General features: G+C 42.9%; 1 protein-coding gene across 2 annotated transcripts in view; it reads left to right on the top strand.

Moving 5' to 3' along the window:
• LOC127620832 (choline dehydrogenase, mitochondrial-like) overlaps positions 1-12545 on the top strand; it is a 76984-nt gene that overhangs the window by 17900 nt on the left and 46539 nt on the right. For both annotated transcript variants that reach the window (XM_052094091.1, XM_052094090.1), the window contains exon 2: positions 8822-9616. In XM_052094091.1, coding sequence (XP_051950051.1) covers positions 8881-9616 — 736 coding nt within the window. In that variant the 5' untranslated portion in view covers positions 8822-8880. The remainder of the gene's footprint in view (positions 1-8821; positions 9617-12545) is intronic.

Raw genomic sequence — 12545 nt, 5'->3', positions numbered from 1 at the left:
GTGTGCAAACCTGGTGAAAAACTACAGGAAACGTTTGACCTCTGTAATTGCAAACAAAGGCTACTGTACCAAATATTAACACTGATCTTCTCAGGTGTTCAAATACTTATTTGCAGCTGTATCATACAAATAAATAGTTAAAAAATCATATATTGTGATTTCTGGATTTTTTTTTTTAGATTATGTCTCTCACAGTGGACATGAACCTACGATGACAATTTCAGACCCCTCCATGATTTCCAAGTGGGAGAACTTGCAAAAGAGCAGGGTGTTCAAATACTTATTTTCCTCACTGTACATTGTTTTAAAGGAGTTTTAGATATTATTTTAGAAAACAAGACAAAACTTATTTTGTTCCAGTGTATAATGGCTAAGACCTCTCTCTCTCACCTTTTATGTTCAATTAGATCCATCTTAACTCACCCAAAAATTAACGTTCTCTTCTTAATAGAGCTTTCTTTATGATAAGAGACTCAGTGAATGTGACACGTATTCACTACACCGCAAGCCATCACATTATAAGCTGCAGCAAACGCGCTGGAGTGGCGAGCGTCCCCGCACCAGAGTGTGCATCAGCCAGGAGAAGATTTAGTCTGTTCCCCGGTCACTTCACGCAACTCATAGTCGGCACTGACCACACAGAGTAATGCCAGTTTCTGAGTTTATTTTCATAACGTGCTTCCTTATTATTTGAACTTTAATTCATGATGATTTAAAGATATACGGCTGGGTGTTTCATTGCAAAACAGAATACGTTACAATAATCATTTTATCTCGATTATCTTGTTTTCATAATCATTGGAAGCCAAAATCGTAATTGAAAATAAAATGTTATTAATCGCACAGCCCTACTGAAGTCTTCATTTTAGTGTGAGTGGTCATGATTCATTCGTGGGGCTCTCGTATGAATCTGGTTGAGGAACGAGAGACCGGTCTGTCCCTTTCGCTTGCTCTCTCCCCAGATCCGGCTGGTCCTTCCTGTGATCTTGAAGCGCGCTCCGGTGCTTCTTCAGTTCATGAGGGGGACTTTGATTCTCTTGGGTCTGCGGACTTCGAGTTACCCACATCTGAGCACTCCAAACATGACTCAAAATCTTCTGAGGAGTTACTCGATGTGGTTACTCCTGCGGTGGCCAGACTTCAGTTAGACTGGCCACGCGATCAAGAAACCCCCAAACGCTCCAAATTAGAGGACAGATTTCTGTCTGGTGGCCAGGGGAAGGGAACGCCTCATCAGTCCCTTCCCTTCTTTGATGACCTCCACGACAAGCTTTCTTGTTCGTGGAGGAAGCCATATACTTCTCGCGTTCACGTGCCCTTGACATCGTTATATTCGACTATCGTGGGTGCTGAGGCGCAAGGGTATTCAATGATGCCGCCGGTCGAAGAGACTCTCGCGGGATATCTCTCGCCGGGTTGTGCATCATCATTGAAAAAACCCGCTCTCAGTGGGGAGGGCTTATCAAGGGGCAGGTGAGGCTGGTGCTGCGCTGTACACCATGGCCGTGTTACAGGCTTATCAGGCTGACCTACTGAAAGATCTGAGTGCGGGTGCAACGCTTGATGAAGAAGCCTTCTCTGAACTTCGTCGGCCACAGATCTATCTCTCCGTGTGACCAAGCAGACAGCCCGTGCTATTGGCCAGTCTATGTCCGCCTTGGTCAGCACGGAGAGGCATTTATGGCTTAACCTTTCGGGCAACAAGGATAAGGACTGGGTTTTCTTACTTGATGCCCCGGTTTCGCCTTCTGGTCTCTTTGGAGACGCCATGAATACGGTTATCTCCAGATTCCAGGAGGCAAAAAGCCACGAGGAAGCCTTTGGGCAGTTTTTTCCTCGCCGTCGGCCACCCAGTCCCGCCCCGATTCTGCTAGGAGTGAGGCCGTCCAAGCAGGACCTCAGGGGCGTGATTTCTAAAAGAAAGAAACCCTGACGGTCTTGTTCCCAGCCTTGTGGGGGTAGTTCCCCTCAGGACGGGGCGCGTGTACCATCCACATCGGCCCTCCCAATACCTCAAGAAACCTCCTTGACTCCCGCCGCCTTTGGTGTTTCGGGTGATAGAGGCTTCCAACAAAGAGTTGAGTGTACCGTTGCTTCCTGCCTTAATCCAGAATGCAGAAACACTCAACACCCCCTCAACAGGAAGTGCCGAAATGAATACCCATCTCAGAGAACTTGGCAGCGTGGAAACTTCTGCCAGGTATTTCTACATGGGTTCTGCAGACAGTAGAAAGAGGCTACAGAATTCAGTTTGCTCGCCGCCCTCCGTATTTCAACGGCGTGGTTCCCACTACTGTAAATCCGGAGCAGGCATGTCTACTGTGGAAAGAGATGCAAAATCTCTTGGTCAAAGTGGCCATAGAATGTGTTCCCCTTCCAGAGAAAGAGTCAGGCTATTACAGCAGATACTTCCTGGTTCCCAAGAAGGGTTGGGGGTTGAGTCCGATTTTAGATCTTCGAGGCTTGAACTGCTCGGTCAGGGTGTTCAAGTTCAAGATGCTAACTGTCAAGACGGTCGTGTCTCAGATCCAACATTGCGATTGGCTGGTCACGATCGATCTCATGGACGCATATTTCCATATTTAAATTCTGCCACAGCACAGGAAGTTCCTGGGACGAAGCCTTCCAGTATCGGGTTCATCCATTCGGCCTAGCCCTATCACTCCGCACATTCACGAAATGCATGGATGCAGCACTGGCTCCTTTGCGACTCCAGGGCATCCGCATTCTGAATTACATAGACGACTGGCTATGTATCAACAAATACTAGGTCTCATGGCGTCTGTGTCCACGGTGATTCCTTTGGGCCTTCTCCATATGAGACCGTTTCAGCTGTGGCTAAAAGCCAGGGGATTTCATCCAAGGGCCAGTCCCCTAAGGCAAATAAGGGTTATGCGCTGAGCGCTTCGTTCCCTTTCTATGTGGTTCAGACCCCGGTTTCTTACCTTGGGTCCCACTCTATGTGCATCACATCATCGCAGGATGCCAATGACAGACGCCTCTCTGACGGGCTGTGGTGCGGTCTTGAGTGGTCGTCCAGCCCAAGGGGAATGGGAGGGTCACCAGCTCGATTCAACTGCCTCCAGATGATGGCGGTATTTCTGGCCCTGAAATACTTCCTCCGACACCTGAGAGGCTGCCATGTCCTTGTGCGGGTGGACAACACAGCAGCAGTCTCCTACATAAATCATCAAGGAGGTCTACGTTCTCGCCACCTGAATCTGCTGGCACGTCAGATTCTCCTTTGGGCCCAGGGCAAGTTCCTGTCACTCAGGGCGATTTATATCCCTGGATGCCTGAATGTGGGAGCAGATTTTCTGTCCAGACTGAAGATACCGACGGGGGAGTGGAAACTCCACCCCGAGGTAGTACAACAAATCTGGGTGGGATTTTAAAGGGCAGAAGTGGACCTCTTCGCCTCTCAAGAGACAGCGCAATGTCCCCTCTACATCTCTGAGTCACCCAGCCCCCCTGGGTCTGGACGCAATGGCGCATACATGGCCTAGAATGCTTCTGTATGCGTTTCCCCCCGTTTCTCTGCTCCCGGGAGTCTTGGCCAGAGTTCGCCAGTAAGGGTCTTGCCTCTTACTGATAGCGCTGCACTGGCCAAACATGTCTGGTTGAGACCCCATTTGAACCTCTAGAGTCAGTGTCCAACAGACTTCTAACTCTCAAGATGGTCTTTCTTATGACGATCACCTCTCTAAAGTAATCAAAGTCAAAATACATGGCGGCGTTGAACGTACTTTTCATGACGCGCCTTTATAAAGATGCCTTTCTGCCCTTGTGTAGTTCCTGGATGCGGTAGAGTGCTCTCCGCTCCTGACGGCCACAGGCACTGCCTCGTGTGTCTGGGTAGCGATCACAACGAGGCAGCTTTGTGGATGGTTCATGTTTTCACTGCGAGAATATGACCATGGCAACGTTACGGTCGCGGCTTTCCTTCCTCAAAAGGAACGCCACTCCACGTCGCTGCTCCTTCCCACAGGATTGAGGATGACCCGGCTGGCAATGGGGGCGATTTGGGGATAGCAGCGGGCTCTGTTTCGCCGGGTACGCCCCCGCGAACCACCCACCCCCGGCACGCTGGTTGACTTCCATCCGAGCTCGAGGTAACAGCGGGTCGCCTCACAGCCAGCCCGCCTATCCTCTTGAGCCCCCGAGCTGGATGAGCTCGCCACTGCATCGGAGAGTGGTCCGGCGTCTGACGCGGATGACTCGACTGGGCTGCCGCCTTCGGGCCAGTACGCCCAGTTTTGGAACCCTCCGTCCTCCCCACAGCCTTCGCGGCTGGATGATTGGTTCCTCGGGTCTGCGCGCTACTCACAGCCGCGCCCCGAAGGCCTTGCCCCGCTTCGGGAAGCAGGCGTCTGCATTCTCAACTACCTCGACGACTTTCTCATCCTGGCCCACTCCCGAGAGTTACTATGCGCCCACAGGGACCAGGTGCTCAGGCACCTCAGCTGTTTAGGGCTTCAGGTCAACTGGGAAAATTAACTGCCGTTTAACTTTATGCGAGAAACATAGAGAGAGAAAAGGCGTGGCTGGCGCAGCCTGCTCCCATGCTTGGCACATCGCCTTGTTCCTCCAGGTCAGGGGTAAAGAACCAGAAGGCTTTGACGAATTTATGGGGCGTAGAGGAAGGGTACGTGCAGTCTGACACAGCCAGTCACTTTGGCACGTAAAATACCTGCCCGCTCCTGTGTCAGCAGTATACATACACGGCTCAGCACATGGTGTGATTTAAATTGGACCCCTAGTGTCGCTTCTTCGACACAACGTCGAAGTGAGTGACAGACAGGGAACGTCTAGGTTACGGGTGTCCTCCCGGCCACGTCGCTGAACCGAGCCACTGTTGCGGCCGAACCTCATTGTCGGCTCCTCAGAAAAATCCTGAATGAAACAGATTTATTTCCCTCCCTTTCTACCCGTATGTCCGGGGCAGGTCATGCAAATTCTGTCTGCCAATTTCTCATTGGCCTTTTCTCATAGATCAGAGATGAGAAAGGCTCTCAAGAGAGACCCCTAGTGTTTTCAGCACATGTTTTCATACACCAACAATTAAAAATAGTGCAGATGGGCAAAAGAACGTGTCCATGATGCGTTTGTGCTTAAAATAGCAGAAGTTGAATGAGAGAGTGGATTCTCCTCTTCAGAGTTGTAAGTTGGCACAGCATCTTTAAAAAGCACCTGAACTATGTATCAAGCTGCCAAAGACATCCGTATGTGTATGTTTAAATACAAAACATTATTGAAAATATAGCTGCTGAAAGTCAGCACACAAGTGTAGGTTATCTTTTGAACTATAGGTGGCACTGTCTCCAAACTTCTCGGTTATCCTCAGGACATTTTTAGCTCTAACATCTGCTCCACTCAGCTGCTGGGCTTACAGTCACCAAAAGGAACATAGCATTTCAGTAGTCGGTACCAATATCAGTGAAATTTCACGGTACTCGATACCATTTTCGGTACCAAAGCAAAAACAGGTTACTAAACAACACTCATTTATTAACAAAGTCTACAAAACATTAGCAGCAGAACTAAGAACAAAAATATGCCATTGAGCAACACTTTAATTTAAATATATAATTTTTTAATTAGGGCCTATAACAAAACTGAACAATGTATGCTTAAAGTATTTTTGAACACTTGTATAAGATTTGCTTCAACTTTTGCAACTTTTAATTTAAGTTTTTACCAAGTACTTAAAAAAAAGCCTAAATAAACAAGCATACAATAGAATTAATAAAAAAACAATTTACAAACTAATGTGCAAAATGTGCTCTTATTTATAAAGCTGCATATTGCCAATTTTCTTCATGATTAGAAATGCACAGTGACATATATTATGATTAATCGCGAGTCTCTCTCAGCCGGATGCAGTTTCAATCTGTCCCCCTTAGATCGGGACATTCGCGCAACTCATAGACGAGGCACCGACCACACAGAGAAATGCCAGTTTCTGAGTTTATAGTTATTAACATGACCTGCTTCTTTATTATTTGAACTTTAATAAAGCAATTTTACTGCATTTAAGATATTACACCGGGATGTTTGCCAGATAATTGTGAAAACACCTTTTACAAATAGGTTTTTGCTGATCTATGATGTTTCCCTTTTCATCAGCCTCAAATTACCTGGCTTTTTCGCACTTTTAATTTCGACAAGATTCAGTTGAGGCTCCGCAGCAGCTTTGCTTGCCGCAATCTTTTGCTTGTTGTCAGTGTTCGAAAGTTCCTGCATCTGCGTGGGTACCAGGTAGACCCTCGGTACCCCGGTACCTTCAGAAATTCTGGTATCGTAAATAATTTTTTGTTTGAGTACCGACTTGGTATCGGGGTATTTTTGACAACACTAGTCACCATTATAAATGTTATGTTCATGAGACTTTTCATCAAAGATCAAAATACAAATTTTATTGGTGAAAAGCCCAGCAACTTTTCAGTAAGCACAATACAAAGACGTCCAGTAGAATATAACATCAGCTCTAATACTGGTCCAAGTGGGATTTGAATCTGAGACCCTTGAAACTATAAACTAGTGCTTTAACACACTGAACCACTCAGTTGAGTGGCAAAGAGACTTCCTGAGGTTAGAGTCAGCACATAAGTGTAGGTTATATTTTGAACTATAGGTGGCGCTGTCTCCAAACTGCTTAAGTAGCATCAGGACATGATGTTGATGAGGCATACAAATTTTTTCTGAAATCTGACGTTGTATTGAAAAGATATATCATTGTTTTAATACATTTCCTTATGGTTGAGTGTCAGTAGGTCATATATGGGAAAATATGATGTTTGGACAAATTACAGCAAATAAAGCCATAGGTAGAGCTGCAACCAAATTTCAATTTGGCATTCGAACCCACAACATCAGAACTTTGGCCAGATGCTCTCACACAGCATCACCCAGTTGACATGTCAGGCTGATGGCAAAGAGACATGGCAAGGTTAGAGTGAGCACAGAATTATGGATTATCTTTTGAACTATAGTGGCACTGTAACAGAACTGCTCAGGTGTCCTCAGGACATTCCAATTTTCTTTTAAATCTGACAATCCTTTCAAAAGACATATCACTTCAATATATATCAGAAAACAATGATAAGATGATGAAGAACAAAAAGAATGGCTGCAAGAAGAAATTATCTGTGATATACTGTGCAACTATTCAATTAGCACAATACAAAGACCTCCAGAAAACCAGAATTACATCAACTCTACCACTGGTCCAAATGGGATTCATCTCAGGACCCGTGACTCTATAAACTAGTGCTTTATCACAATGAGTTGACATGCTCATTGAGTGACAAATAGTCTTTCTGAAGTTACCAATTTTTTCTCTTTCTTGACCCATAGATGGTGCTGCAACCAAACTTTGCTCCTGCCCTCAGATCATGGTCCTCATGAAGCATACCAAGTCTCAATTTGACAAACCATTGCCAAGATATAGCTCAAATTCAGTTTTACATCGATCTCATAAATTTTGCTAATGTCGTAACTTTTACACAAATGCAAAAACCTAAATGCTTATGTTTGCAATCTGTGCGGCTCAGTCTGAAGATTATTTTGAGATCTTTCTTGGCAGAATTGGGTAATGTTTGAAGGAATAATAGTGAAAAATCAGTAAACATCATAATACAAGATGGCAGCTACTGTAGTGGAAGGAGTTTTAATGTGTCATTGGAGAATTATCAGGAGGAGTGTAAACAGATGCAAAAATAATTTTGTTTTTAGACCAAACGGTTCAAAAGATACGAACATATGAAAAGTGAATATTTGACATGTGGCGGTGCTATACAGTTCATGACCACCACTTTCAGTGTGCCAATTTTCATCATTTTCCTATGTAATGTTCATAGGGCTGCTGTACACCTCCAGCCATAATAATAATAATAATAATAATAATAATGGTAATAATACTAACGGATACAATAGGTGCCTATGCACCTTCGGTGCTTGGCCCCTAATTATACTAACGAAAACAATAGGTGCCACAGCACCTTTTGCGCTTGACCCCTAAATAGTCTGGATGTACTTGTAGAGAACAAGGTGTTTTTGCAGCTTGGTTTCAATAAATGCATTTATTACATTAGGGATTAAGTTTTGAGTTCTCAAATTTACAGTATGTTTTATTGTAGAATTACCTCTTATGTCAAATGATCAAGGAAAATTGTATTCCTCATGACATGACCCCTTTAAGTTATTTTTATCTTTTATTGTAGCTCTCTTTAACATTTTGGCCAGTCACGTGTTCAACCGATCCAATCTTTAATCCAATCTTCAAATTATTTATTGTTAGAACAGTAAAAAGCTTTTGTGCCTCTTTGTACAGTTTTAAAGCATAATTCATCACAGTAAAACAGTGATGATTGATGACATAATATTGTAAGCTGCAAAATATCGGTATCTGCCTATAATTTCTTATCGTTGCGTCCCTAATTCAAAATCTTCATCGCAGCAAGAAATTATGTTTGGTGTGAAAAGGCTTTTTCATGTCAAAAGATCGAGGTAAATTTGAACCCTCATAACAAGACCCCTTTAAAATGTGGAGCTAACAGTTAGTCATTTGTAGGTTGATTTCCCCAAAAAGTGCTTTCAAAACATTGCTCTGTTCGTTTTAGCAGCCCGACAAAGCAAAATTGACTCAACCAATGGCACGAGTTTGGGGTGTGACAATGGAAGAAGGGGAGAATATTCAGGAAACCTGTTTGAAAACAGTTATTATATTTTTCCAATTCCTCTTGCTACTCTAGTTGCAGAACAGTTCATGACACTTCACTTCAGCTTTTGTAATGCAGTGTTCTCTGGTTTACTTCCACAGGGCTGTAGATGAGCACTGGTGCTGCGCTTTGAAAGTCTTCTGCTAAGAGCTCTGTCAGTATGCAGTGTTTGTGTATGTCTATGAGGCATGCTTTAGGGATCTGCAGGTATGTCAGTGTACCATGCTTACCATGCTCATCTGTATCACTGCAGCAAAACCACATCCTTCATCCCAGGTACAGCAGTACGACAGTAAAGCGGAGTACGACGTCCTACAGCTACGTGATAGCTGGGGCGGGATCCGCAGGCTGCGTGCTGGCCAACCGCCTCTCTGAGAATGTTTCTGATTCAGTGCTCCTGCTGGAGGCAGGGCCTAAAGATATGCAGCTCAGCAGCACCCGCCTGTCCTGGAAGATTCACATGCCCGCCGCGCTGACGTATAACCTCTGCAATGACAAGTTTAATTGGTTTTACCACACGTTACCTCAGGCAGGCATGGATGAGCGGGTGATGTACTGGCCTCGCGGGCGAGTTTGGGGCGGCTCATCGTCACTCAATGCCATGGTGTACATCCGCGGGCATGGCGAGGATTATAACCGCTGGCAGAGAAAGGGTGTCGAGGGCTGGGATTATGATCACTGTCTCCCATACTTCCGGAAAGCCCAGACACATGAGCTGGGAGCGGACCAGTACCGAGGGGGTGACGGGCCACTGCACGTCTCGCGAGGAAAGACCGATCACCCTCTGCATCACGCGTTCATCGAAGCAGGTCAGCAGGCGGGTTACCCCTTCACTGATGATATGAATGGATTCCAGCAAGAAGGATTCGGGTGGATGGATATGACCATCCACAAAGGTAAGCGTTTGCTCATTAGGACCTTGAAATAAGGCAATTATTAAAAGTATTATTAGTAGGGGAGAAAAGGGCCCTTTTACCTTTTTCAGTTATTTGTTAAGTCAAATTTGTATGACTATAAATAGGTTTTTGATCACTTGAATAATTTAAAAGTTTAATTCGGGCCAGGTGATCATCTTATCCCACAACCACAACTTAAAAAAATAAAAATAAACGATTCGTATTTTTGCAAAATGGGATAATAACGACCATGACACAATAACGCACAATACCAGAGCACTGGAAAATGCTCTTTATTAATGTGCTAATGTCCAAGAGAGCAATTGCTTAACTTCTGGGCATGTAGACTTTTTCTTCATGTGAGTGTTTCTGTTACCAGATTTTTTTCTGTTACTTACTTTTAAAGTAATGGTTTCTGTACAAATTTTCAGCCAAGCCAGACTTCTTTTCTCTTTTGCCCAAAAATTTGTTGGACGAAAATTTCCGTGCATCCCTACTTTTGCATATGTCCATGAAATAGGGTGTCCCATTTGACATTTTAGCAATCAGAAGGGTGCTCACAAGGGAATTCTTTGCACCCTCGATGCGCCCATCTGTTGAGTCCGCAACGGTGTGAACTCCACAGCAGTCTTCTACCCAACAGTCCAGAAGCGGCTTGTGACCACACCACTGATATACTGTAGGGCTGCCCCCTAATAGTCGACCAAACAATAGTCAATGAGAAGAGCCTTGGTCGACCAAGTTTTGGTTGGTCACATAAAAAAACTCCACAGGAAACCAACCAACGCTGGTTGGACGCTAGGCTGGGGATCATTTTCTTTAAGCAGGGTTGGGGTTAAGCTTACACAATAAAGCAAGACACCTTGATTTCAAACTTTGAACTTTATTTTTTAGATATTTTAACAAAAAATTTTAATGAAACTGGAAAAATTAAGTACAATTAATGTGTGTTTTTCATCTTTTTGAAAGATGGCTTTACAACAATTGTGAAGGACAACTTCTCTCTGGCAAAGAACCTGCTTGATTTGTGCATTCTCTACCAGTCAGTTTTTCGTTTTTCATGTGTGTGAATAAATTAATTTTGTTCTCTCCTTCATACATATATATATATATATATATATACACACACATCACTGCAATATCCAATTACATCGGCAACCTGGCTGAGGGATCGTGAATATTTTTGCTTTAGTGATTTTGCATTGAAAATGTAATTCGTTTATTTAAAATATCAACATAAATCACTACACACACAGTCAATGCATGTCACTCTGCTCTTCTGCGGCTCTCATCTTTCCTTTTATCTCTCTGTCACCTCTCACTGCGTCACAGAACAGCTGTTAGTAAATTACCCACAGATGTAACTCATTACCTCTCTTGTCTCCCAGTCTCGCTCTCCATTCACAAATTTGCACTCGACCACGACCCAACCTCCACATACAGTTTATATACTGTATATACTTTACTGTAAATCATTGTTAAGTGGTTAAAAAAGCTTTACTGATCTCATGTGGATTTTGTTCTAAATGACGTCATACCTGTTCATTCTTCGATTTCATATGAAGTATATCTGGGCCATAAGGATGATCACTTCTGAATGGAACCCACCTTACAAACTTTACGTTCTTAAAAACAAGTTCTATAGTCTGCTTTGTTTTCCGAGTTATATCTGTGTGACTTATGGGCAAAAGTTCTAAATCTACACACAATGTTTTTAATATTTCATTTTCTGTGCAATCATTAATTGAGACTTTGCAGATGAGTTAATTGCAGAGACTTTCACATAAACCTGCCCCTCAACATTGCATAAAAACAAAACAAACTGTGTATGATCTCTTTACATGTCAGTCAGATAGTCTTTTCCTGTTTTATGTGGGTGGTTCTTGGCCAGAATAAGGTTGACATTATCTGTATTAAGCTGTGCTGCAGACTTTAAGCTGTTAAGCATGTTAGGCATGTCCACAAGAAACTACAGTCAACTCCGCTATAACAATAATTCTGAACTGCTAGGAGCACTGGGTGGCTGCTAAAGCATTGCCAAGTGCTTGCTTGTTTATTCTGGGTGCTTGCTAGGTGGTTGCTTACTGGCTGAATGGAAAAGCGTTCACCCTCAAGAAATTCTGATCTCTAGATTACTCGGGTCCCTCATTTCATTTAAGTGTATTGGATTTTTTTCACTCATGTTTTTTGTCCACCATTTCTTCTTAAATTAACATAGTCTTTTACCATTTAAACAAAAAAATCTTGATCCAGTGATTAGTTTAAGTTCTGAAATTGTTTTTCAAATTGTAATAGTAATTTTTCATGTAATTAATGTCCTGACTATACATTGTGATCAGTTGAATGCCACTTTGGTGATTAAAGGTACCAATTCCATATATATATATATATATATATATATATATATATATATATATATATATATATATATATATATATATATATATATATATATATATATATATATATATTAGTTACACCTATCAGCCACAACATTATAACCAATATTGTGTAGGTCGACCCTTGTGCCGCCAAAACAGTGCCAACCTGAGATGCTTTTCTTCTCACCACAATTGTACAGAGCGGTTATCTGAGTTACCATAGACTTTGTCAGTTCGAACCAGTCTTGCCATTCTCAAAAATCATACTCAAGTACAAGTACTGTTACTTTCCAAAAAATTTAGTGTGAGTAGAGTAAAAGTAGCTGTCCTAAAAACTACTCAAGTAAGAGTAAAAGAGTAGCTCATTTAAAAATACTCATGAGGAGTAAGTATTGATTACTGAGTTGCAAAACATATGCCCCATTATAATGAACACTGTATGCCAACTTTTAAAATACATCACTCATCTATGATAAACACTACATGAATCTGATTAAAAAAATAAAAGGGAGACATGAAAACAGAAATTAAAAGATTAAAAAGTTATT

Source organism: Xyrauchen texanus, chromosome 27, assembly GCF_025860055.1.
Source record: "Xyrauchen texanus isolate HMW12.3.18 chromosome 27, RBS_HiC_50CHRs, whole genome shotgun sequence".
Taxonomy (NCBI): domain Eukaryota; kingdom Metazoa; phylum Chordata; class Actinopteri; order Cypriniformes; family Catostomidae; genus Xyrauchen; species Xyrauchen texanus.
The sequence above is the reverse complement of the archived record's forward strand: the minus strand, read 5'-3'. Positions and strand labels throughout refer to the sequence as shown.